Consider the following 27329-nt stretch of genomic DNA (forward strand, 5'->3'; position numbering starts at 1 on the left):
TCTTACCAGGATTCTTCAATCTTCGCGCTTATTGATTTTGTTAGTTAATTGATCCTTTGTAATTTTTTCTGCTTGTAATTTTTTCTTTGACGGAATAATATGGTTTGTTAGTAATTGAGAAATTTATCGCAAACCAGAAAGTGTCGTAATTTTTATGTTTTATGATTGAATATGATTACCTAGACTCAAAAACAAAATCCTTACAAATGTAGTAACTCTGTAACTGGTTGAAATGTTTGCCAGCTACTGTTATGCAATTCATCAACCATGACCAGAGGATGATTTTGCTGATAGGACTGTTCCGAACCAACGACAAATTTTTGTGCTTAGAATTTGTCCTATGTATGTATGTATGTATGTATGTATGTATGTATGTATGTATGTATGTATGTATGTATGTATGTATGTATGTATGTATGTATGTATGTATGTATGTATGTATGTATGTATGTATGTATGTATGTATGTATGTATGTATGTATGTATGTATGTATGTATGTATGTATGTATGTATGTATGTATGTATCACCCATTTTGAATATTTGTACCGTTATAGGACTCTTGCATGATCTTGGTTCTTAAGCACTTCGCCTTTTCAGAGCTCGTACTTCAGAGACTATACCGTTATAGATTTTGGTCAAGCGCGAGAAAACCTAAAAGGCCCGCCATCTCACTCTTTCTTTCAAATTGGCCTTACTCTAATTATGACTTTTAGAACACGTCTAGGACCACCAAGAACACATGATCCAAACTGGACCCGAGTACGATATTAGGTCTAGAACGGTTAGGGTTTAACCTAACTGCAAAATCTTAACGAAGGACGAGATCCACGCCGGATTCTAGAAGGCCAAACAAAGTTTAACGAACAGTCGAACACAGTACATTGTTGAAAAAGGTCACCAAAAATAGAAGAATTACTTCATTTCTTTTGAGAACATTCATGTTGAAGAAGGCAAGTATAGCGATCTGACACAAAGGACAAAGAGAGAAATTGACATTACTGAAAGGCTTTGAAAAATTGTTGTTTGCATATTTGCAAGCTAAGTAACAACATGAAAAGATTGAAAGGGTCCATTGTGACACAACAAGTATGAGCTACAGTACCCTTTCATGTAATAAATTGTACATATCTTGAATTGTTACATAAATCTGGATGTTTAATTTGGGACTTGAGAGCCCCCTTCTCCTTTCTGCATTAATGTTTTGCATCCCATTTCTGTAATGTAATCTTCAAATTGGACAATACAAGCAGACAAGTCTTCAAGGGATCATATCTTTATGCTATACCTATGTAACACGTTTCTCTATAGTAACTGCATTTCAACCACATAATGCTATATAGTATGATTGTTCCATTCATCATTTATTTATTTCTTCTCTCCCCTTCCCAAAATACTTTCATTCTTTTCATGAATTTTAATATTTGTTGGTTCGTAAAATAGTTATTGATCTTACTTGATCAGAAATGTATGGTCGGCGTCGAGCACGTCGCGTCTGTATGGTTGTTGGTGAAGTGGGGGTACCTGCAAATACTCTGACGCTCAAATAGGTGGATGAGTGAAGTGATAGGTTAGAGAGTATAATAATATACGGTGTATACCTGAGCGGCTGAGCCCAATGCTAGGGAGGTGTATATATAGCTCCCAGCGTGGAGCTATGACTATTGATGAGAGAACGGAAGTCGTACGATTGCCATCAATGGAGAGGGAATCAATGACATTTAATGCATTGATTAACCCTAAAGGCCGTTGATCCGACGACGACATCACGAGCGCTGTCTGGATGGTTATGACTTATGAGCCTTGGCTCAGTGCGCAGAAGAATTCTTAAATATTTTTGGGGGGTAAAAGTACAATAGTTTTGAATTGGAACATGATCATATAAACATTACATTTCCAAAATATTAGAAAATAAAGACACATAGACCTCTCTAAGTTGAATTGATAATGATATTAGCATAAGGTACAGATTTTAGTAAATCCTTTTCATATGAAGATTTTTAATTTTTAAGTCATTACTAGAGATAAAGCTCCATATTCTAATCCATGTTGTCATGACATGATTAAGTTAATCAGACATTTTAAACCTCTAGTAGTTATGATAATGACCTACTTGAACTTTTCACGACAAAAAATGATCTCAACTAATATAGAGCCACAGAGATGGAGTTTTGTTTCCCAGCTGAGCAGAACTGTGACATCTTGGTCACATCTCCAAATAATGGAGGAGAGATGGTCCCAAATAACATGTAAAAAGCAAGAACACTTACATGATACTTTTCAAGTTGATATTTCAACATTTGGTTGCAAATAGCAATTAGCAAAGCATATAGCTAGAAACATGTGCCAAACATGGGATGCGGGCCGAGAAATGGAGGCGCGCATGCTTGCATATGATAGTAAAGTTTCCTTGACTATTAACATCGTTTTGGGAGAGTTGTGACATGATCGGCTAAATTTAGTGGCGAATTTCCGAGATTGTACAACTCCATGTATTAAAAATGAGATGTTTATGCTAACCACTTGAAAATAAATCTTTGGAACCTCGATCATTTTGAAATAAAAAAACAAAATAGCAATTCCCACTTCAACAGAAAGTATACAAATCTTACGAAAACTGAAAATTATACGGTTCATGTGCAAGTATACTCTAACTTTTGTATACTATTTAGCAGGAATTGAAAAAGGATGGCAAAAACAAAATAGGACTAGCTAAATTTTCTCAAATTAATTTGTAACTTCACATGACGCTGCAGGCGTTTGGATTCTCATCGCTGAACATCTGAGGCGCTGGTGGCGGATATGCTTGATAGTAAGCAGGAGGGTATGCAGGATATGCCATTGCTGCTGCTGGATATGCATACAAATCCATTGGTGGATTATAGTAGTATTCAATTTTCTTCAGCTCATCCTCCACCTTAGTCTCTTCTTCTATAGCAGCAGCACCTTCATCTTGTGGTTTGGCCTCGGTCTCTTCTTCTCCTTTCTTCTCCTCCTCCGCCTTCACTTCTTCAACCGTCTCTTCTTTTTTCTCTTCCTCGGGTTTTGCTTCTTCCTCCGCTTTCTCTTCCTTCATGATCACTGAATGCTTCCCGAATCGCTTGTACATGTATTCAACCAACCTTGCTGGATCATACATCCCCTTGACGCTCACCTCCGAATTCTTCAGATCCGTCTCCACAGATTCCACGCCTGCCCAAATTATATCAAGTTTAGGTTAAGAATAATAAAATATTAAGGGTGGAATTTAAACTTTTTTTATAGTAAACTAAAACAGATTCGCGCCATATGCAAGAACTAATAACGGTATTAAACCTTCGATTATTATTACATTACTCACATCGATAATAAATAACTGACTACTAAACGAGATTATCAAACGTGGAATTTGACCAAAACATGATATTCCGCGCGAAATGATTTAATTTGTTCAATCAATTATTCATAATTAAATTTTGGTCAAATTCAGTAACTTATACTCTTTGAATAAACTCTTTAACATAATTCAATCATACCAAATTTTTAAAAACCAAGGCATGATATTCCGCGCAAAATGCAAAATGATTTAATCGGTTCAATCAGTTACTTCTTAAAAAAAATTTTAAAAGTAAATAATAAAACGGATTGAATCAACCTCGATTCAACCAATTCAACCTCGTTCAATCAGACTATGGTACAATCAGAATCAAATAGTAAAAATACAATTCTATCTTACTTCATAAGTAAAATAAATAAAAAATTAATATTGGACAATAATACCCTTCATTTTCAGTATACGTTTCTTCATCTCTAGTGCACAAGCTTCACAATGCATGTGAACTTTAAGAACAACACTTACAATCTGAGCCTGCAAACAAAAACCAGTGTCAAAATAGCTTAATTTTCCACGGAATCAAAGGATCAATTTAATGAAAAGTAAACACAAAAAGAAAGAAAAAAAGAAAAAAAGTTATAAGAAAAAAACACAAAATCACCTCTTCTTTCTTGTCTTGTTCAGGTGCAGGCTTTTCTTCCTCTACAATCTTCTCCGCCTCAGGTGGATTTGGAATTGGGGAAAGAATTTCAACCTTTCTATGACTCTTTTTCTGAATTCTCTCAACAACTTTCAATGGATCAGCTTTCTCTCCTTTCACAACTACAGTATGAGATTTGCAATCTGTTATCACATCTTCAACACCTGGAAAATCTTTCAACGAACGACGAACTTTCCGAGCACAGCCTTCACAATGCATGAATACTTTCAGCACAATCTCTGATGGTGGCGGTGGTGGTGGAGCAGCTTCATCTTTTGGTTCTTCTGGTTTTTCCTCTGGCTTAGTTTCTTCTTCAGTTTTTGGTTCCTCTGTTTTTGGTTCCTCTGTTTTCTTTTCTTCCTAAACAAAATAAAACACACAAAATAAAATATAATAAGAATCTCAATTCTGAACCAAATAACAATAAAAAAATAAACAATGATTTGAGAAAGAAAGTTAGAGAAGAGTTATCATTGAAAACCTCTCCCATTAGTGTTACTCTCTCCCACTCTGCTTTTGCTGTTTTTTTTCTTTCTTTTGTGCACTATCTTAGTATATGATTATTCCTATTTATAATCTCACTTTGAAAATGGAATTTAAAAAAATAAATTATTTTTATATAAAGATAAGTTCAACTTAGTCAAATATAAATTAGAAACAGTAATATGACTGTTAACTCAATTAATGTATGCATAAAAAAAAATTAAATGTTTATTTATACACTTCCTTCAGTATTATATATAAGAAAATGATTCATTGTGAAATACATGTATCTAGACTAGATTATAATCTAGATACATCCATTTCACAATGAATCTAAAAAATAAAGTTTTCTTATATATAAAACAGGAGGGAGTATAAAGCAAATAACGGATAAAAAATATGCTAATATAGTTGAGATGTCATTTGTATTATGTGATGTTTTTGTATTCTGATTTTGTTTTTTTGCTTAAAAAAATAAAAATAGTTATGATGGCAAGATAATTTAATGATAAGACTTGGTGAAAAAATGCTAGAGGTCCTGAGTTTGATCTTCGGCTCCATTGTAAATCGAAAAAATTAAATTGAAACTAACAGTATGCAATTTAGTAAAATGATTACTTTAGATGTGAAACCGTTGGCGAAACTTATTATTCGAATCTTCGAAAAAGTATTTGAGAAGCAATATCAAATCTAATAAATTCTAGTTGACGTATTAAATACGGCTAGATTCTATGCGACTTTCTAATTCTCCGACAAAATATTAGCTTCTAAATTAATCTAACACGTGAGGTTTGATAAAGAAAAACAAATTCATATTTAACACGCAACGAAAATTTCTTTTCCTAAGCCACTAAGTTTTGTATAGTTGTGATAGATTTGTGTGTTAGAAGTTCCGAGTTCGATTTTCAACTCCATTGTAAATAAAAGAAAACCCTTTTCCTAACAATTTCAAAATAAGTAAAAAGAGAAGATTATGAAATAATTGAATGATAAGAGTTTGAAAAAAATTATATCAATCACCACCATTCTAAAAAACATAGCTTAATTTTTATTGGTACAAAAAAGAAAAGATTAATTATTAATTAGAAAATAATTCATATGTAATTTAGTCAAATGATTACTTACATATTAAGTTGTTAATAATTTACTCAAAAAAATAAAATCATTATTAATACTTCCTCCGTCCCAAAATATAAGGGAAAATTGATCAAAAAAGTTTGATGTATTTGGTTAAATATTTAGACTAAATACACTAACTTTGTTTGACCAATTTTCTCTTATATTTTGATATAGAGATAATATTTTACTACAAAAACACGGTAGTTACACTCATTATTTGAATGTTTTAAAAATTAAATCGAGTTGAAATTTAATAATGTTACCTCAAAAAAATAAAATGAAATTTAATAAAAATTTCAATTAATATATTTAATGTGGTTATATCTTATATGAATTTTTTCGATTATTGGGTGGAACAATTTTTTTGTCAGATTTAATTACCTCGTCGAACTTCGAATTATTAGGGATCCTTCTCCTGAGAATTGGAGGGTTAATTAACAAAAAAAAAAAAGTTGATCTAAAAAAATTCACAAATTTTAAACACTGTATTTTATTTTCCATCATTAATTTAAAAAATAAAATAAAAATTAGAGTCGAAAGTTTAAGTGAATCTCTAGTCTTTTGAATTGTACTAGGGTCCAACAATTTTATACATGTGGTTACATTACAGATTGGATTGTATAAACTCTGATGGTTCGTTTGGTTCTATGAAGAAAAAAAATGAATGGAAAGAAAATTATGCAAATCAATACATGAATTTAGATTAACTTTAGTCCAAGTTCATACATTGATTTGCATAATATTTTTTTCTCTCACTTTCTTTCCGTAGAACCAAACGAACTCTAATGCCTTAGGACCACCGATGCACCATCATCACAAATATAAATGTGATGCAGATGCAGCTAATTCTATCATTATCATTACGTGGTCGTGGCATGGCACGTGCATGGGAGGAGGGGCATGCCTCCAAACACATGATTAGTGTTCTTAAAGGTTACTTACGTTATTTATTGCCAATTGCCAATGTCACACTACTGGCTTTGGCATTTCCTAGGTAGTTTTGTCTTCGATAGTTTCGGAAACAAATGGAATAAGTTGCTCATTCCGTCCTGATTTGATTGACACAGTTGATTGTTTTACGTATGTCGATATATAACTTTGACGATTAATATTTTTAATTGTATAATAGTAAAAATTTGATATTTTGACAATACTCATCGAGACGAATCAAACAACATCTTATATGCTAATATTTATTTTTCTTTATTAGTAGAAAAATAAGGTCAAAGTTATATGTGTGAATAATACACAACAGTCAAATGTGTCAATCAAATTTGAACGGATGGGGTACTACAATTACCACCCTTCTCACTCGTCACTTTACTCCCACTTTCTCTTCACATCTATCTATAGTTGCTCAAGTGATGATTGACACTGAATTTAATAGGAAAGATTACGGTTTGATTCCCGCAATTGGGCGGGAATTAAAATCACTTGATATCAAAACTAACTCCTTAATCATATTAGATGGTCCAATGTGTCGGATATTGATGATAAAAAAAGGAATTTGTTACTTGGTCTATTTGCATTGAATTATTTTGGAGCTTAGGTGCTTATTTGTTGTTTGTGCAACTTTTTTAAAATAAAGAAAAGAAATACAACAGCGTCGCATTATATATATATATATATATATATGGGGTTTTCTAACTTAGACCCTAGTTAGGTCTAAGTTAGCAAGGTGCACCTTTTCAATTGGACCAAAATACCCATTCTTTTTAATTAATTAACCAAATACCCATTAATAGACGCGGATCCAGTGTCGCGCGCGTACCGAAGGACCATGGTTACAGACCGTTGATTTCCATCAGACAGCCAATATCTGATCTCATCAAGACTGTCTGATCAATCCGACAGCCCAGATCATCCTGATCCATCAGATTCCAGCGCGTGCGCCACACTGGATTACACCCTGGAGAGAAAAATTTGCTTTTTAAAAGTAGGACACGTGTCACACAATGGTTGGCTGGACGTGATTTTTGTTCATTTAATACTTTGAACTCAATTATTTCGTTGTAAATTAATTATTTTTTTTTTTTTATACCAAAATTCATAATTTTTTTTTCTACAAATAGAGACTTGGTTCGTTTGATTTGGACACCGAAAAAAAATGCAATTTTTCACTACCTTAATCTCATTTTTTTGTCTACTAAATACGTTACTTGTGTGTTGTAATTTAACACGCACCACTCAACCAACTCACTGAAACCATTATACCAGGAAAATAGTAGATAATATTCTGGAACTTTTGGTATATTTTATGAAATTTTTGGAGACCTGAAACTATTTTTAGTTAATTAAATGAGATAAAACGGTAATTAAAAACTAATGTTTGCTTCTGAAACCATTTTACTGGTAGAATGGTTGCACATAGTTGTATTCTGAAACCATTTTACTGGTAGAATGGTTTCAATGAGTAATTTATTAATTGTGTTTGCTTCTGAAACCATTTATCTGGTACAATGGTTTCAGAGAGTTGTAATCTGAAACCATTTTGCTGGTAGAATGGTTTCAGTAAGTTGATTATTAGTTATTTGCTTCTGAAACCATTTAGCTTGTAGAATGGATGCACATAGTTGTACTCTGAAACTATTTTACTGGTAGAATGGTTTCAGTGAGTAATTTATTAATTGTGTTTGCTTCTGAAACCATTTATCTGGTACAATGGTTTCAGAGAGTTGTAATCTGAAACCATTTTCCTGGTAGAATGGTTTCAGTGAGTTGATGTAAGGTAGTGAAAAATGAGATTAAGGTAGTGAAAAATTGGGTTTTTTTTTCTGTGTCCAAATCAAACGAACCAAGTCTCTATTTGTAGAGAAAAAAAATTATGAATTTTGGTATAAAAAAAAATAAAAAATTAATTTACAACGAAATAATTGAGTTCAAAGTATTAAATGGAAAAAAATCACGCCCAGCCAATCAGACAGCGACACGTGTCCTGCTTTTAAAAAGTAGATTCTTCTCTCTCCAGGGTGTAATCCAGTGTGTTGCACGCGCTGGAATCTGATGGATTCGGATGATCTGGGATGTCTGATTGATCAGACAGTCTTGATGAGGTCAGATCTTGGCTGTCTGATGGAAATCAACGGCCTGTAACCATGGTCCTGCGGTACGCGCGCGACACTGGATCCGCGTCCATTGATGGTAATTTGGTTAATTAATTAAAAAGAATGGGTATTTTGGTCCAACTGAAAAGGTGCACTTTGCTAATTTAGACCCAACTGGGTCTAAGTTAGCAGCCCCCTATATATATATATACATATATATATATATATATATATATATATATATATATATATATATATATATATATATATAAAGAAGATGTGTTTCAAACTTCGAATATTTTACTTATTTAATTTGGGAAAAGCTAACATATATCCTTGGGACACTTGTTAGTGTACTATAAAAAGAAATTTGACATTGGAACTTGTGCATTTCATATTTTTATAAGTTAAACATTGTTTATTTCAAGATCAAATTATCATTTGAATTGAAGTAGCCTTAACATGTGTCCTCATCTGTCCTAAGGGCACATGTTAGCGATCGAACTTATGACTTCATATATACTATTCAAATACCTCACTATTTGACCAAATCTAGTGGCTTTAGGTTTATGGTTTTTGTTAGAGTGCATTTGTTGTAAGGGTGTGTGTGATGGGTTGGTGAATGTCTTAATTGTTTCATCACCAGTAATTAATGATGAAAGTTGGTGTTTATGAAAATAAGCAGCTTTAGGTGATTTACCTAACTCTGTCCAACGGGGTCCTTCCGAATGATCATATGATTGTTAGTTAGATTTTAATTTGCTGACAATAATATTAAGGGCCTGTTTGGTGCACAGGATAAGTGACAGGATAGGATAACTGTATCATATCCTGCCGCAATCCAGTGTTTGGTGATACAGTAGGATATGATAAGTTAATCCTGAAGCTTATCCTATCCTGTCTCTCTAGTTATAATTCTTATCCTGAATTTGAGCTGGGTCACCAGCAGGATAGGATAAGAAAAAAAATTGCTGATTTATTTTATAAAATATATTTTAAAATACATAAAATAAAATTAATAAAATATAAATAATAAAATAATTAATTTTTAAATATATATGTGATTTTCTCACAGGGGTAATTTTGTAATTTATATATTCTAAAAAATCAAAATTTTACTAAAATTACAATATTTTAAAGTAAAATGATTATTAAAAAATTGACAAATAGGGATATTAATTTAAATTTTATAAAAAATTAAATATAATTCTTTTGCAATAGTAGTTTTATTATTTACGTATGAGATATATCATATATTTATTTGGCTTATCTAACATGTATATATTATTGAGTTATTTATTTGATCATGATTCATATAAAAAATTAAACTTGATTATTTTCTCATAATTTTTATTTGAAATTATATAAAGTTATTTGATTACTTATTCATATTTTTTATTTATAAAATTAAAAGTATTACAAAATAATTATAAAAAAATAACAATTGTTTTACAATAGTAATTTTGTCATTGTCATTTAAATATGTTATATATCTAATCATATTATTATGAGCTATTAAAAACAAAATATAATAGTTATCATGTTTGTTATCTTGTGTGCACCAAACACATGATATGATAACTGAGTATAACTGTTATCCTGCTGTTATCATATCCTATCATTATCCTGTTTTATATCCTATCTTGTCATTATGCTATTCTGCGCACCAAACGGGCCCTAAGAACTCAATCGTTATCTAACTTGTGTTTTATGTATTAATTAATTGCTTTGTATTACTAATTTGATTAACGAACCTGTGATCATAATGCACAAATTTATTTTTTATAGTATATAAAAAGTGTGTTTAATACTACTCCGGCCTTTTTTATAAGCCAAATTCTCACATTTCATACTTATTAAGAAATTTGTTGTATTTACTAAACTATCTTTTACAATATATTAAATTTACCTTAGGAATATGCAATCATCTTAAAAAGTAGACAATTAATGAGGGGTATTTTAGGAACAATAGCATTTAATATAGTTAAATTTGGTAAATTTTGCTTATATTTAAGGCAAAAAAAATTGTTGACTTTTGTTTATAAATAAGGCTGAAAGGAGTATAATCTTCTCAAAAATGGTTTTAAATAACGTCATTATGATCCCAACACCTTCGTCTATTTTCGCATTGCATGTTATAGTAAAAGAGCATTTTCATATATATATATATATATCAAATGTTAGTTGGTTCAGTAATGATTGGCGTTGGACTTGGTATGGAGGACCACGGTTCGATCCCCGCAACTGCATTTGAGAGGAGACTGGAACCACTTGATGATAGAACTCGCCCCGAACTCTGAACTACTAGGATCTTCTTCCCTTAGGAACCAGAGGGTGAAAAAAAAAGGAGCATTTTCATATTTCTTATTAATACAATCAATTTGCTTTGAAATATAAAAAATCTAACATTCAATATTTTAATACAAGATCAATTTAATAATTTTCTCACAATTTTAAACAAATTTATTTCTTTAACATTTTCCTTTTCTCTTAATACCTATATTTTTTTTACAAAAGTTCCTATAAGGTGGGTTAAGCTCAACATCACTTAAAAAAGTGAAGGTTGATCATTTTATAAATGAATGAAGTCATAAACCTAATGCTTAAGGTTTTGTGTTAAGATGTGGTGGTATCCTCATTTCGTCACTTGTGTAGTTGCTCTGAGTCTAATGTGGATGATTCTCTAGCTGCCTCCTTATGACCTAATGCATTAAAGTTTTGAATAAAAATGTAATGTCCAATTCATTTATATGGTTACTCTTAAGCTCAATATAGATTATCTTTTGGTTGCCCTCTCGTGACCAAACAGTTTTGTGTGTGGTTGTTACTTATTAGAATGTTTGGATCAATTTACTGTTTTTGTTTACATCCATTTGATTGTGAACACCACTAGAGTCTGGCAAGAGGAGCATACGTGTGTAGAACTTTCACTAACTAAATGCAATCATATAAGAGTTAATTCTGGTGTAATTTAGCAAGAAAAAGTGTTTGCTCAAGGCTAATTAATCAAGAAATATTTAAAGAGCTTCGTTCACTTCACTAACTATTCATATTATTGGTATTATATATTCCTTCACCCACACGTCCCAACGGAAAAAGAACAAAAATCCAAATGAATTGGCAACAATGGATAGCCAAATTAGACTATTAGCCAAAATTCATGACGTTTTTAAATATGGCAAAAAAGGTATACGTAATTGTTTCAAAGACTACATGGTGGACAAATAAAGTTGACTAGAGGATATGATCATATGAGTGATATGTGACGTGAATGAGAAAGGAATAATGGGATATTATATGGTGGCGACATGTTGGCTTCATGTATATTCATAATTCATAAATCATCACACGAAATAGATAAGGATATATAGCATGGACAAATTAAAGAATATTAATAATACTATATATATATATATATATATATATATATATATATCTGCATGCAACTAGCATTAGTAGTAGCATGATTTATGATTAGACCCACACTCCAAAATGTATTGCGTTACGTATATATCACTACTAGAAAAATCTTAAATACCGACGGGCAAAATCTGTCTCTAAAATGCAAATATTCCGTCACTAAATATGTTAGAGACAGAATTAGAGACGAATTTGATTCTGTCTTTAATTTCCTCGTCTCTAAACTATCAGAGACGGATTTTATATTCTGTCTCTGATTGGAGACGGAATTTATCCGTCACTACCAAATAAAAATCTGTCTCTAAACATTGAATTCAAAACACAATAATCCGTCTCTATTGGAGACAAAATTATCCGTCTCTATATTCAAATAATTATGTCTCTAAAATTCCGTCTCTAAACATAGAATTCCGTCTCCATAGAAACAACACATTTTCCGTGTCTAATAATTATTATTTTTTGTCTGTTTAGTAATTATAAATGCTTATACAATTTTTTAAATATTAATTTTTATTTACTCTATGTAATTCATATAATTCTAGAATGTGAAAATATTAAAAAATAAATCGACACCAAATTTGCAAATTAACATAAAAATGTATGTCATTCTTACAAAGTATCAAATGCGCTACTATGACACTACATAATAATATCAAACTTTAAGTTGTCCAACACAAAAAAATACATATAATTGATTTAACGAAAATGCATAACAGAAAATAACTAAAACTAAACTTCACTGAACTTTAACGATTCTTTGATAGTGGCTGCTTGAGATCCTAATCCAAATATGTTTCCCTTGTTAATGCCTCCAACCACTTCATGTATATACTATCATCATCAGATTGTTGGCTATGTTGTCTGCTATCCTCACCTCTTTGAGAGTTTCTCTCAAACAATTTAGTTTATGCAGATCCATCTCCTCTCATCATGTAGAGAAGCAACTCTTAGCTCTTCCTCTAGCTCTACCAAAGTTTATGCAACTCTCTGAAACCAATTCAAAATCAAATATTAGCAATTAGCATAATATGTGCATGAATTAACTACATTGTTGTCAAATTATATAAGTGTAGGAACTAACTAACATTATGTGAATTAAAAATATAGAATTTGAAAGAAGCTTACAAGTTTTAATGGCATAACTTTTAAGTTGGTCTAGAACAAATTTTCCTTCTTGTATCCTTCACTTGGTCATGGAACTCTTTGGGAAGTCTAGATTATAAATTTGAAAAAGTGTTTAGGTTTATTAAAATAATATAATCAAATGATAGGATACTTACCAAATGACATGATGTGGAGGTTAGAATCAAATCATTGTCTACTATCGATCAATTAGATGTTAGGCACTTGTGGTATAAAACCAGTTTTGGGATACCAATTATTGACCAAAAAGAAGCACAGATAATTAAATATTGGAACCTGACAATATTCAATATATAGTTTTCTACATTTGCAATATTGGCATGCTGAATTTATTAGATGTTGGATATCAGTTCAAGAAATTGTGCATCACTCTAGTCCTTGAAAAATATAACATTCAGTTTCTTCACTGCAAACAGATACAAGGATCATTCCAAAGATTTTAAGCATGTGAAGCACCAATAAAAAAAAAAACCCATTATCTTGAGAATGAGAGAGATAAACGACACTTACAAGGTAAAACTAAAACTAAAATTGATTTCAGACTTCATAGAAATGAGCAAACAAAAACACACAATTTTGACACTCACATTTTCCACAAAGTTAAAGTAGTCATAGACACAAACAAACAAATTCCACTAGTCTTACATGTACAAGGTTCACCAGAAGCAGAGTTACTGGCCATACCTGCTTTGTTGCTTCACTCTTCCACACACTCACTTTGCATAAATCCTTCAAATAATCTGTCAAAAGAGGAACATCATTTACAATAGGAAAAAGAAAAACAGAACCAATAATTAAAGAAAAGATAAAAAGGGATATCTACACATGCAGTGCAGCTTCAAAACAAAACTTAGAAACAATAAGCATAATAGTTTATTTATGGAAGTCATAATAGTAAAAACCCAACATGAGCAAAATAGAATCTCTAGAACATGAAAGGAACACAACTTATCAAAGTTCCTATTAAGAGAGTGAAGGCAATGCCACAAAACATAAGGTATCAAGCATAAGATCAAAACATGATATATATCAGTGCTAAAGGATACATGTCATATACTAGCATATATTAGCATTCAAATTGATAACAATCCTAAATGAAAATTAAATTAATCAGATCCCTTCACTCATAGTTCAATCTTATTAATTCCAATACATATAATAACTAGACAGCCTAATGCAACTTCAATATGACATCAGTTAAAGTTAACAAAGGTATGTTGTATCAAATAATACTAAAAAAGACAACAGAGACAATCATTATAGTGTTTATTTATGTTTGTCAGTTATGAACAGTGGAGGTGACTTTATCTAATTTATAGTACAGAGAACTCTAGAACATTAGATCAGGTTCAAACTCATAGTCAATAATATATAGGTCACTTTGTTGGTGATAAGGTGGCATTGAGTTCCTTTACTAGAAGCAGGAGAAATGGAAATCATAACATGCAGTGGATCTTCCGTCTACGCCATTTCCAGATTTGGCAAGTCCATATTGTTGTCTCAAGCTCCCTAAATTGTCTAGAGCTCTTTCAAACAAGCAGATTATCTCATCCTTCACAACTAATGATTTGCAATGCATTGACCACTCAAACATTAATTTAGACAAACAAGGTAGATACATGATAATAAAATCAATAACAAAATTAGAATCATTGCAATCTAGTACTGGTCTAGCTAACATGTCACATAGACACTACAATCAACCACCTCAGATAAGAGAGCCTTCAACTTCTGAAGTTATTTGTATGATTGCCGAGAGATATCATAAGGTATCATGAGACAAGCAAAGTAAAACAGGGGAAATCATAAGGTATCATGAGAGATCATAACATATTATCAAATATTATCGGTGGAAAATGAATTATCGAAACTTGATCAAAACAATGTTGCTCATCAAGGCATGTGGTTATCATATGTCAAAACCAATCCAATAATCAATAAACCATCTTCCCACATTCTAAATTTAATTCACCTAGATTTTCATATCAAAACGCTTTTTTTTTCAATCAAAACAAGGTTGAAACTTCACTAACCGCTATCCCAATTTCAGCAACACACCCGAAACCAACTATTTTATTAACAATTATTTAGTACAGCAGAGTATAGTACACGGACACTGAATAATTTTTAAACAAGCAGAGTAAGCAAACAACATGAAGAACAGTAAGAATCATAATGTAAAACCAAAAAATCCCTAAACTTTTGATAGATAGCTAGTGATCTAAGAATATTAAATCCAAAAGCAAAACCTACAGATTTTGAGAAATACCAAATGAAAATCGTAGAAATATAAAGGAAGATGAGTGGAGGAAGAAGAAAACCATTGTTGTCGTTCGAAATCTGACCATAACGCCCAAAACATCTTCAAATATGTGTTCGACCGAACTTTCTATTCTCCTCTTAGCTTACGCGGCATCAATTCTTGCATTCCTGGATGTTTTAGGGTTTAAGAGATTAAGAGGAAAGGGCATACTGATAGAAAAACTGTAAACTCAGAAAACCTAGATCTATTGTTTAACGAGAAAAGAGAGAAAACCTGAACCATCAGCGTTGTCATGTCCCATCGCGTATTCGGTTGTATTTGCCGTTAATGTTCCAATCAAGCTTCGAAAAAGCAGTGGATTGATCGGATCTTGAAAGGAGAGGTGTATACTTCAGGTTCGAAGAGAGATTGGGAAAGAAGGTTTTTTTTTTTTTTAATAATTTTGGGAAAGAATGATCTGAGAGAAAAAGGTTTAAGTAACTGCAAAAGAAAGAAGAAAAAATTGAAAGCAAAGAGGGGGAAAAGTAAAGTGAAAAGCGGGGAAAACAAAATTTGGAGAGCGCTTGGTGAATTTGTTTTTAGTTTTTACTCCGTATTTGCAGAGATTAGAGAGAATTTGTTTTAGATTTTTTTAAGAAAATAATTATTTATTTTTTAAAAAAAAGTTATTTTATTATTTTGATAGTGTTTGTAATAGATTTTTAAAGTCTTATTTTTAATTTTAAAACAAAAAATTTAATATTAATAGTTTTTTTAGAATATATTTTTAAAAAAATAAGGAACTTAGGTGCTTCACATTTAAAAAAAAAAATATTATGATAGTAAACAAACGGAAATTATCTTTAGAATTTTAAAAAAAAAATTAAAACAAAATTATTATTTTTAAAGCTTAAAGTACAAATGCACTCTAAAACAAACCCCTGAAATTTAATAAAAGAATTCGAGAGTTTCTCTTTTATTCCCCTCAATTTGCAAGGGTTTTGTAAACCCTCCACTAAAAATGTCTCCCAAAATATTGTAGAAATCTAAGAGAAGGGTGAGAAAGAAAACATCAAGAAACTTAAGAGAAGAGCATTACCTCTGAATTGTGATCGATGGTGGTGAGAATCGTGACTGGCGGTGGTGATAACGTGTGATGAAAAATGAAATCGTGACTAGTTAGCATATTGAGTTTCAACGACAGAGTTAGATCAGCTGATAAAGAAAAGGGACTGAGTTAATGAGTTTGTGAGCGTTAAGTCATCGTGAAGAGAAAGGGGAATTGTGACTCAGGAAAATGTGTTTTATAACATTAAAAAAGTCTAATTATAAATATAAAAAAATCATTTTGTTTAAAATTTTGAGCAGCCAATAAAAAAACTGGCGTGAAATTTATGGCGGGATGAATTTTCAATGTTATTTCGTTTAGAGACAGATTCTATAGACAGATTAATTCAGAGACGAATAAATTCTGTCTCTGACAAATGTTTGACTATTTTAATATCAAGTTGACTAATTAGAGACGGATATAGAGACGAAAACTATTAGACACGGAAAAAATCTGTCTCTAATTTTTGTCTCCAACTATTGTTTTCAATTATAATTATAAAAATAATAAATTAGAGACGGATTTAGAGACAAAACTTTGTTGAGACAGAAATTTCTGTCTCTAAAATCCGTGACTAATACATATATTTTAATTTTGGTCTCTAACAGCTTTTTTCCGTCTCTAATTTTGTCTCTATTAGAGAAGAAACAAATTCTGTCTCTAAATTCCATCGGTATTTAAGATTTTTCTAGTAGTGTATCATCACCATATGTAAATAGATGGTTGGTTCACTTGTTAAATGTTAAGGCCCCTAGCTATATATTATAGTGCATATGCTATTAATCAAAATTTTATATTTCTAGCCTATAAAATAATGATTTATAATTCCAATAAAAAGATTTTAAGAATTTGATTTTATATATACATATGTATGATGTATCAAGAAATGATAAAAAAGGTTGATCTTTACGAAAAAGTTTCCCAAGGATAAGATTTTACGATTTGGATCCTCAGCAGCGGCAACCTCTGCTGCGGTGCCTGCTGTTGGATCCTGACCATTCAATTGATCGGGTTTTCTATTCCATATTAATACATATTAATATGTAAAGCAGGTAAGTAAAGCCCAACATGACTCCGCTCTATGATCGTGCTCTGTTCCAATCACCAAAACAACGTGTTCTTTATTTTTTAACACAATTAAATGTGTTCTTGCAGCAAATTTGCTCTGTTCCGAATCCAAATCCTCTTTGGCACCCATTGCTTGTATGCTCAACAATTGTTTTCTCCCCAATAATTGATGGTATCACAATTAAATTATGCTCTGTTCTAATTCTCTTTGGTCCCAAATTTTAATTCTCACCGCTAAAGCTTTCTTTACCGTAATCCCACCACAACTTTTATTACAAGATTAGAAAAGGAAAAAAGAAAAAGAAAAAGAATTCCTGTGTTTTCTATTTTATATATCATTGAGATAAATCAAGTTTTTTATACATAATTGGGTCACACTTTCACAATCATGGATCGTTTTCAGTAAATTTGAAAACCCCTTTCACATATAAAATTGAAGGTTCTTGAACAATAAGAAATATGAGAAAATATGTAATTGATTGGTAGGAAATTTATCGGCAGTGTTTCACAAAAGTAAAACTATCTACCATATTGATTAGATGAAGAAAGTGGTAAAAATAGCACAGGAATGATTCAGCAGGAATGACCAGGAATGATGGTTCCGTGTTTCTTAACGATGATAGTTTGTGCAGTGTGAAAAGGAAAAACCAAGAAAAATAATTCCGTGTCACTGAAAAAAAATTTGTGTTGTTTTTGTCTTATAATCTGAGCCACTACAATAATCCAATGGCCATAAATGATGCAACAGGGGCAGAAGCAGAGACTTTCGCTGCTGAGGATCCAAATCGAAGATTTTTGTTGGAACAAAGAACACAATATTGTGTGAATTGAAAATAAAATATCAAGTCCCACATCGGGTAGTAGAACACTCTAATGTGTATAATTAAAATAAATATTTTATTTTCTATTTTAGAGCATGTGTTGAAAAAAAACACATGTATTTGGTTTTCCTATTTTATAGATCTCTGGAGCCACTACCCAAAACTGTTCCTATTATTTAGGAAAGGAGTTAATAGGATATTATAAAAACCGGTCTCTATCTATTTTTTTTTTATCAGTTCATTAACTAAAGTTTTTTACTTATAAGAAAATATCCCGGATAGCTGCCGCCAGAAAAAATTAACTGTTCCAAAGGGTCATGTAAGTGGGTACAAAGGCAATAGCATAAAGCTTGTTCCAAAGGGTCACGTATAGGCAATAGCATAAAGCTATCAGGTGCTTCAAGATAAGTCCTGATAAATATGAATTAGAAAACCACAATCATGGTTTATGTTGCACCAAGGCTGTTTCATTATGAGTGGCTGCACGTGGCAAAAATCAATTAAGAAAATCATATGGCTCCTGCAGTACAATAAGGTTTGTCCCTTTGGCTATTAATTTGTTTAGTAAATACCAAATTATGTTTCAGGTATGAGGTTTTTGCTATTACAAACATGTTATTGATATTATAATTGTTGTAGTAGTAGAAATAGTTGTGGTGGGGATGTTTTGATTAACACAAAACATATTTAAATAAAAAATACACTGAATCAGATTTGTTATAGAATTGTGTCAATTAAAATTAGAATGAATAAACTAGACACATTACTTGATTTTTTTACTTGGTTTTTCAAATTGTAAAGATTTATATTAAGCTCTCTGTTTAAATTTTAAAGTACATATGATTATGTGATGCGAGATACTAATATTAACATTAGTATCATTTATCTAAGGATGATCTAGTATCATAGTTCCTTCAAATTTAAGAATGGTCATAGCGCCATATTCCCTATGATTTGAATGGTCTTAGTTACCATATAAGAATGGTCTCGGTACCATAGTAGAATGGACTTAAAATCATTGCGCAATGGTTTTAGTACCATAATTGAGGGTGTAATTCTTGCCCGATATTTACAGTGCAGTATTTATCGGTATCAGTAGAGAACTGGGCTGTTTTATCCTGGAGACTTCGTGGTTGATCGTCTGCCTTGCACAATTTTGGGCAGTGCCGCGAAACGTCTTAAAGAAAACGTATTTACCCGCGACTCAATCCAGTAATCTCTTCGGTGACTGAAAATTATTTTTTAATGATTTTTGAACCTCGGAAACAACAATTTTAAGACGTTTCTTTTCTGCCATGTCTACCGAAGAAATTACTGGCTCAGATTATGATTTTGTTGGCTAGAACAAACCATTTCGGTTTGAAGAAAATCACTTCAAATATTGGCAACAAAAATTATGTTGTTATAATAACAACAGAGTTGCTATTATTTTGAAGAAAGATATTCCAATTTTACTTTAAAAATTTTAACAAGCTATAAGGATAAATGGCTAAACAATATTCTCTCAAATGTCTGATAACATGTCTTCGCATTAACGAAGAAGTTAGCAAGAACAGAAAAAGAAAGTATTTGTTGTCTCGAACAACAACACTAAAAAGTAAATCCACCATTATGGAATGACTCTGGATCACAATGTATCTTATACAATTGTGATATACTATGTCATATGGCACATAAGTGCAGTACCGAATCAAGTACTGCTACACAGACTATAACAAAAGAGTTAATTGTTATAGAATTTACTAAGATCAACCTTGTTGGTAGATCAAGTGGGTGGTGGACAGTTTTTCCTTACAGGAATTTCTATAAATTTTTTGTCTTACTTTGTACTATGGGATTCAATACCTAATATAAATGGACATGAATTGATTCCATTCTTTAGTGCAATCTTCATATAGAAGCACAAAATATAATTTCCCATTTTTAATGAGTACGAAATTATTCATGAAACAATTGTCTCTTAATGGTAAAGTGAAAAGAAAGTATAAATTCTTTGATGAGCTAGTTGTCATAATCATACTTAATTTCGGCATTGAAACTCATTTTTATGAATTGGTTGTTTTGTGCTGGATAGAGTGTCTAAATACAAGAACAAAATTTCTAATTTTGAAATTTTGAAGAAAAGACAACCTAATTTGTCTTATTTTAGAATTTGGTTTATCTGGCCTAAGTTTAAATTCCAGAAACCAAAAGAGTTAAACTCACTAGTAGAGCCTATGAATATGTACTTAGTTAGTATATAATTGATAGTAAAGCTTATAGGGTTTATGACCTATATGCTAAAATGGTGATAGAATCAAATGAAGTTGATTTATATAAAAAAACAAATTTCTCTTTAAATTGAGAAATAGTGGGGGCACTAGTGGGGGTATTGCAGCTGATCACATTCCAGTGATCAGAAGCAGTTATGAGAACATCGAACAAGATGTTACGGAACCTCAAAGAGGTAAGATAGCAATAGTTGCTAAAGAGTGTGAACCTTGTTACATGGTTTATACATTAGAAGAAAATCTATAACTAGCTTTCAAGAAGCGTTGTCTTCCTTGAAGGTTGATATATGGCAAGAGGCCATAAAAGATAAGATAGATTCTCAATGGTCTAATAAGACTTGACATTTTAAAGAATTGCCTCCTGAGTACAAACCAATGAGTTGTAAATGAATTTTGAAAAATAATCTAAAACATTATAGAAATTTTGATAAATACAAGGCCCACCTTGTAGCCAATGGTTTTAGATAAAGAAAAAAGATAGATTTCTTCAAAAGTTTTTCTCTGTCACAATAATAACATCCATAATGGTACTAAAATATTTTGATGCTATTTATAACTGAATAGTACACCAAAGGGATGTCAAAACTATTTTTCCTTTGTTTTTACGGTGACTGGAAGAAGAAATTTATTTGGAACAACCTAAATATTTTGTAACTCATGGGTGACAAGAGGAAAAATAAAATAAAATAAAATTAAAGTCTATAAGTCATATAGTACTTTATATGGTCTTATAATAAGCCATAAGAAATGTCATGAAGAGTTTGACAATTTGATGATATCAAATTATATCTAGTGAATGAAAGTGACAAATGTACTTACTAGAAACTAGTAAATAACATTTGATTTATCATATGTCTCTATGTAAGTGATTTACATGTTTAGAGAAAACATTCGTGTTGTGAATGGAGTGAAATCATTGTTGTCTAACAACTTTGATAAGAAAGAGTTCGAAAAGGTAGATGTAATCTTAGTTATTAAGATTATTATAAATGGGAATTCTTTAAATCAATCTCACTTTGTTGAGAAGATCTTTAAGAAGTACAATTACTTTGGTGGCAAACGTACTTGCACACCTTATGATCCAAATGTAAAATTATTTAAGAACATTGTGAAGGTGTTATACAAATTGAGTATGTGAGCATCATTGACAGCCTTTGGTATGTCACTGATTGTATTAGACCCGACATTGCATATGGCGTGGTATTGTTGTGCAGGTTTATTAGTAAACCTAATAATGAGCATTGATATGCTATTGACAGGTTCATGAGATACCTTAAAAGGACCATGAATCTCAGATCATATTAACAGAGATTTCTTGTTGTACTTGAAGGATACAGTGATGTAGATTGGAATATATTGTCGTATGATTCCAAAACAACTAGTAACTATATTTAGTATATAGTAGAGAACTGTATCTTGGAAATCAAAGAAACTGACCATATATATTTGCTCTGTCCATTATGGAATCTGAAGAGATAGCATTATCGACTGCTAATGAAGAAGCAAGATAGTTGAGATACTTGCAAGCTGAGATTCCGTTATGGAATAATCTATACCAGATGTGTTGATCCATTGCGATAGTACCGCGGCTATTGCATAAATTGAGAACCGTTATTATAACGGTAAGAGACGTCAAATAAGAAGAAAACACAGCACAGGGAGAAAAGTTACTCTCTAGAGGAGCTGTAAGAATGGGTCATATACACACTGATGAAAGTTTAGCAGATCCTTTGACGAAAGGAATAGCTAAAAATGAAGTCCATAATACATCAAAGAAGATGAGACTAATGCCTATGAATTGCTCATAATGGTAACCCAACCTAAAAGACTGGAGATCCCAAGAATTAGGTTCCAATGGGTAAACAACAAGTTGTGAGTGGTAGGAAATGATCATGCAAGTGAAGAAGCATGAATCCTGAAGCGGATGTGAAAGGATGAGATAATAGAAACTCTTAATGAGATCTATACTCTAGTATGAGTGGAGTACCAAGCTTCAGGAGTACTCCAGATAGACTCACCTATATGAATGTGGAACTGAGGCCGGTTCCTATGGAGTTTTGAGGCGAATTCCTAGAGCGTTCATGAAACTGGGATACACGTGCAGGGCCATTAAAGCACGGGCTTTTAAGATACACCTTAAGAGAGGTTGTGTGCGGGTTTGAGAAAAATCTGAGATAGAGTTCAAGACAAGCGTCACTCTTGTTAAATCGGGCTCTTACTTGCTATGTGAAGGTTCAAGACAAGCGTCACCTTTGCTTATGCACAATCTTATAGAAGCGTTCTACGCTATTTAAGAATTTTCTTTTAAATTCAAGTGGGGGATTGTTGGAACAAAGAACACAATATTGTGTGAATTGAAAATAAAATATCAAGTCCCACATCGGGTAGTAGAACACTCTAATGTGTATAATTAAAATAAATATTTTATTTTCTATTTTAGAGCATGTGTTGAAAAAAAACACATGTATTTGGTTTTCCTATTTTATAGATCTCTGGAGCCACTTGTTGAGGACAAAATCCTTATTTGATGTTTTAAAGATAACAAACATATTAATTAATTTTAATTATGATTATCTTGTTATCTACTAATGTGTTTTGTGAGAAATGTTTCAACGATAATGATATCATCTGTCAACGGTAACGTTATGGATGAACAACCAAAGGACAAACAAAACATATAAGCAATGAGTAGAAACAACAGAAGCATCTTAAAGTCTTGGCTTAAATGATGAAGTGCTTCACAAAGATATTATTCCTTTGCCTCATCAAAAGTGGTAGTATTTTAAGGAAACACATATGTAAGGAATATGCCAAACATGGCATAAATTGAATCATGGGCCATAAAGCCTTTTTGGACTAAAGTGAATAAAAGCCCCTTTGGACAAACAAAGGAAGCTTCCATCAATGATTGAAGAAGATTTGAAATTCAAATGAAAGCCACATCATACAATGATGGCTTGGACGAAAATTGGCCAACAAGGTGAAGTAACACCATAAGCCAAGTTGTAGCATGCCTCATTCTCTTCAAGGGAACATAGAGGGGACAAGGAAACAACAAAGGACAATGAGTCACCAAAACAAAGTACAATAATTACATGATATTTTTTCCCACTTGCATACAAGTTGTCCAACCCTAAATTAGGAAAGATTCCTTCTTATGGACATATATGGGCCACGTAAATGCAGTGGTTGTCATTGGATTAAAAGTGTAGTGCATATTGCCATAACGGTAATGTTACTGAAGCAACGATAACGCACTATTCACAGCAAATTGACAGCACAACATTGTGACATGTCAAGTTTGATTTGAAATTCAAATCCCTCTCTCATACGCTCCTCCAAGGTTATATTTGCCTATAAATACAATGGAGCTACATGAAGAGAAGATTAAGAGTTTGCAAAAAGAATCAAATCATATACTTAGTTGAAGCAAAAATCAACAAGTAATAAACTCTTCAAAAGCAAAGCAAAGCATCAAAGATATCAATCATAAATTTGTGAAAAACAAATAGACAAAGCTTGCTATTATCAATCTCTCACTTGAGTTGATTTAACCCATATTCCCCACAAATATTGTAACCCTCTCAAGTCTTTCTTTTATGTTAGATTGAGTGTTTGTGAGAAAGTCTTTTCGAGTGAAGAAAAGCATTTTGAGTGAAAGTCTTTTCGAGTGAAGAAAAGCATTTGTGTAAAAGTCTTTTCGAGTGAAGAAAATCAGTTTGTATTGATCCAGTTGTGATCAAGTTTTTTGATGCGAAGCAGAAGGTTCTGATCTGAGCATTTATAGTGGACAATCTCACAAGGACTGTGAGGACTGGACTAGCCCAAGTTGGGTGAACCAGGATAACTTTTGTGTGTTTTTCTCTTGGACTCTAAAATCCTTAAAACATACTAAACTAACTAACTGAGTAATACCAGAGTGCTCTGGGCCTTAAACATTTACTTATTCAGCAACTAACTCAGTATTTATTTTGTTCATTTATATATTGTTTATTTTATTGTTGCTAACTATATTTCTTTGTTAATTGTTAACTAACCAATTAAAAGAAATATTGTCTTGAGTTATTTTAAACTCACATAAAATAATTTTAAAAAGGGTCACAATTCAAACCCCCCTTTCTTGTGACATTTATTGCTACTTCAATTGGCATCAGAGCCTGTCTCTACAGGTTTATACACTTAACAAGTGTTAGAGGAAAAAGACTCAGGAAGAAAAATGTCAAAAGAAAGATACATTCCAGAAGGAGGGTCTGCTTCAAGACCACCTTTGTTCACTGGAAAGAATTACTATTTTTGGAAAAACAAAATGCAATTGTTTTTAAAATCTCAAGAAGTAGGAATGTGGCGCATAGTCACAGAAGGAGATTATGTTCCTACTGTAACTTCTGCTGAGGGAGTCATTTCAGACAAACCTGAAGATGCATGGACAACTGCAGAACAACAAAAGGTACTCCTAAACTCTAAACCTCATTTATTTCTATCTTGTGCTCTAAGCATGGAAGAAAGTGAAAGAGTAGATGAATGTGATACTGCTAAAAAGGTTTGGGACACTTTACAAGTTCACCATGAAGGAACTAGTCATGTAAAAGAAACAAGAATAGACATAGGAACTAATAAATTTGAAACTTTTGAAATGATTGAAAACGAAACTATTGATGAAATGTTTTCAAGATTTACTACTATCATAAATGAATTAAGATCTCTTGGAAAAACTTTTTCAACTAATGATAGAATTAGAAAACTTTTGAGATGTCTTCCAGTCACTTGGAGACCAATGGTTACTGCCATTACTCAAACTAAAGATTTGAAAACACTTCCCATAGAAGATCTTATTGGTACTTTAAAAGCTCATGAAGTTATTCTTCAAGGAGATAAACCTTTAAAAAAGGAAAAAACCATTGCTTTAAAAGCTTCTCAAAAAGATATAAGTTTTTTAGAAGATGACTCTAAGGAATTAGAATCTACCCAAGAAGAGGCAGAATGAGAACTAGCTCTCATTTCTGGCAAAATCCAACGTATGTTAAGAAGAAGAGATCAAATTAGAAGAAACTTTTCTTCAGGAAAAGATATGCAGAAAAATGACTTTGACAAAAGTCAAGTGACCTGCTTTGGTTGCAACAAACTTGGACATTACAAATCAGAATGTCCCTTAAACAAATCACCCAGAAATTTTCCCTTCAAGAAAAAATCCATGTTAGCTACCTGGGATGATGATGATGAATTTGAAACAAATAAAGAAGAAGAAGAAGCCAACATCTGTCTAATGGCAGATTCAGAAAATGATGAGGTATTTCTCTTTGATAAAACTCATCCTTATGAAGAATTAGAAACTAATTTTGATAGTCTATTACATGATTCTGAATTCTTATCCAAACAATGTTTTTCTTTACAAAAAGAAGTTTCTGAACTAAAAGAAGAAAAGAAAAAACTTCAAACTGTTATTCTTAATTTTGAAAAAATTAACAAAGACTTAATTGAGTCAAAAGAAAAACATGTTTGCTCTAATGTTTTATCTAAGAAAATAGATGAAAATGTTGTGTTGAAAAATGAAATAATGGAACTAAGAAATGATCTCACTGGATTCATAAAATCAACTGAAACTTTTCAAAACATTATGGGATCACAATCTCAAGCTCTTAACAAAAATGGCTTAGGTTTTAATGAAGTTAAAAACAAAATTTTTGAAAATGTTCTTTTACCAGCAAATAGAGAACTTAAGTTGAGATGTTCATTTTGTAACAAAAATGGTCATCATGAATCAATTTGCTATCAAAAAGAAAGTTATGAAAGTTTTTACTATGAACCAAAACGTTATCGTCACTTAGAGAGAAAAAATAAACATTGTTCTTTTTGCAAAAATTTTGGGCATCTTGAAAAAGAATGTTATTTTAAGAATAAACAAATTGTGAAAACTAACCCTCAAGGACCCAAGTCATTATGGGCACCTAAACAAAAATTTCAAAATGCAGGGATACTATCAAGGTGCAAAGAAAAAGCCTTGGTTTTTGGACAGTGGTTGTTCAAAACACATGACAGGAGATAGAAGGTGTTTTCTCTCCTTCATCAAAAAGGAAGGAGGGTCAGTTACGTTTGGTAATAATAATACTGCACAAATAAAAGGAAAATGTATTATAGGTAATAATGATTCTGCAAAAATTGAAGATGTTCAATATGTAGAAGGTCTAAAACATAATTTACTTAGTATCAGTCAATTATGTGATAGTGGTTTTGAAGTTATTTTTAAACCAAATATTTGTGAAGTCAAACAAACTTCATCAGGAAAAGTTTTCTTTTCCGGATCAAGAAAGAAAAATTTGTATGTTTTATACTTAGATGACATTCCAGCTGAATCATGTTTTATGTCTATCGAAAAAGATAAATGGATTTGGCACAAAAGAGCTGGTCATATAAGCATGAAAACAATTTCAAAATTATCTCAACTTGATCTAGTAAGAGGTCTTCCAAAAATCAAGTTTGACAAAGATAAAATCTGTGAAGCTTGTGTAAGAGGAAAACAAGTCAAAAGTAGTTTTTATCCAAAAGATTTTATTTCAACTAAAAAACCTCTAGAACTACTTCACATTGATTTATTTGGTCCT

General features: G+C 31.7%; 1 protein-coding gene, 1 long non-coding RNA gene and 1 pseudogene across 5 annotated transcripts; 1 reads left to right on the plus strand and 2 right to left on the minus strand.

Annotated features, from left to right (window-relative positions):
* Nucleotides 1–2585: 2585 nt before the first annotated feature.
* Nucleotides 2586–4565, minus strand: LOC123918014 (heavy metal-associated isoprenylated plant protein 7-like). The gene is made up of 4 exons (XM_045969942.1): nucleotides 4494–4565; nucleotides 3974–4372; nucleotides 3759–3846; nucleotides 2586–3191 (listed from the first exon to the last, which is right to left on the minus strand). The coding sequence occupies exons 1-4, from the start codon at nucleotides 4500–4502 to the stop codon at nucleotides 2740–2742; spliced, it is 948 nt and encodes a 315-aa protein (XP_045825898.1). The 5' UTR covers nucleotides 4503–4565; the 3' UTR covers nucleotides 2586–2739.
* Nucleotides 4566–12644: 8079 nt separating this feature from the next.
* Nucleotides 12645–15993, minus strand: LOC123918015. Of its 4 annotated transcripts, none has more exons than XR_006812669.1 (5): nucleotides 15758–15993; nucleotides 15567–15651; nucleotides 13906–13961; nucleotides 13204–13290; nucleotides 12645–13065 (listed from the first exon to the last, which is right to left on the minus strand). It is a non-coding gene; the product is annotated as an uncharacterized LOC123918015 (long non-coding RNA). The 4 variants fall into 4 exon arrangements; XR_006812665.1 differs by having other exon boundaries at nucleotides 15543–15651; XR_006812668.1 differs by lacking the exon at nucleotides 13204–13290 and having other exon boundaries at nucleotides 12645–13063; nucleotides 13867–13961; nucleotides 15543–15651.
* An 8953-nt stretch (nucleotides 15994–24946) lies between these two features.
* LOC123918016 lies at nucleotides 24947–26993 on the plus strand (annotated as a pseudogene).
* Nucleotides 26994–27329: the final 336 nt, after the last annotated feature.

Source organism: Trifolium pratense, linkage group LG3, assembly GCF_020283565.1.
Source record: "Trifolium pratense cultivar HEN17-A07 linkage group LG3, ARS_RC_1.1, whole genome shotgun sequence".
In the NCBI taxonomy this organism is placed as follows: domain Eukaryota; kingdom Viridiplantae; phylum Streptophyta; class Magnoliopsida; order Fabales; family Fabaceae; genus Trifolium; species Trifolium pratense.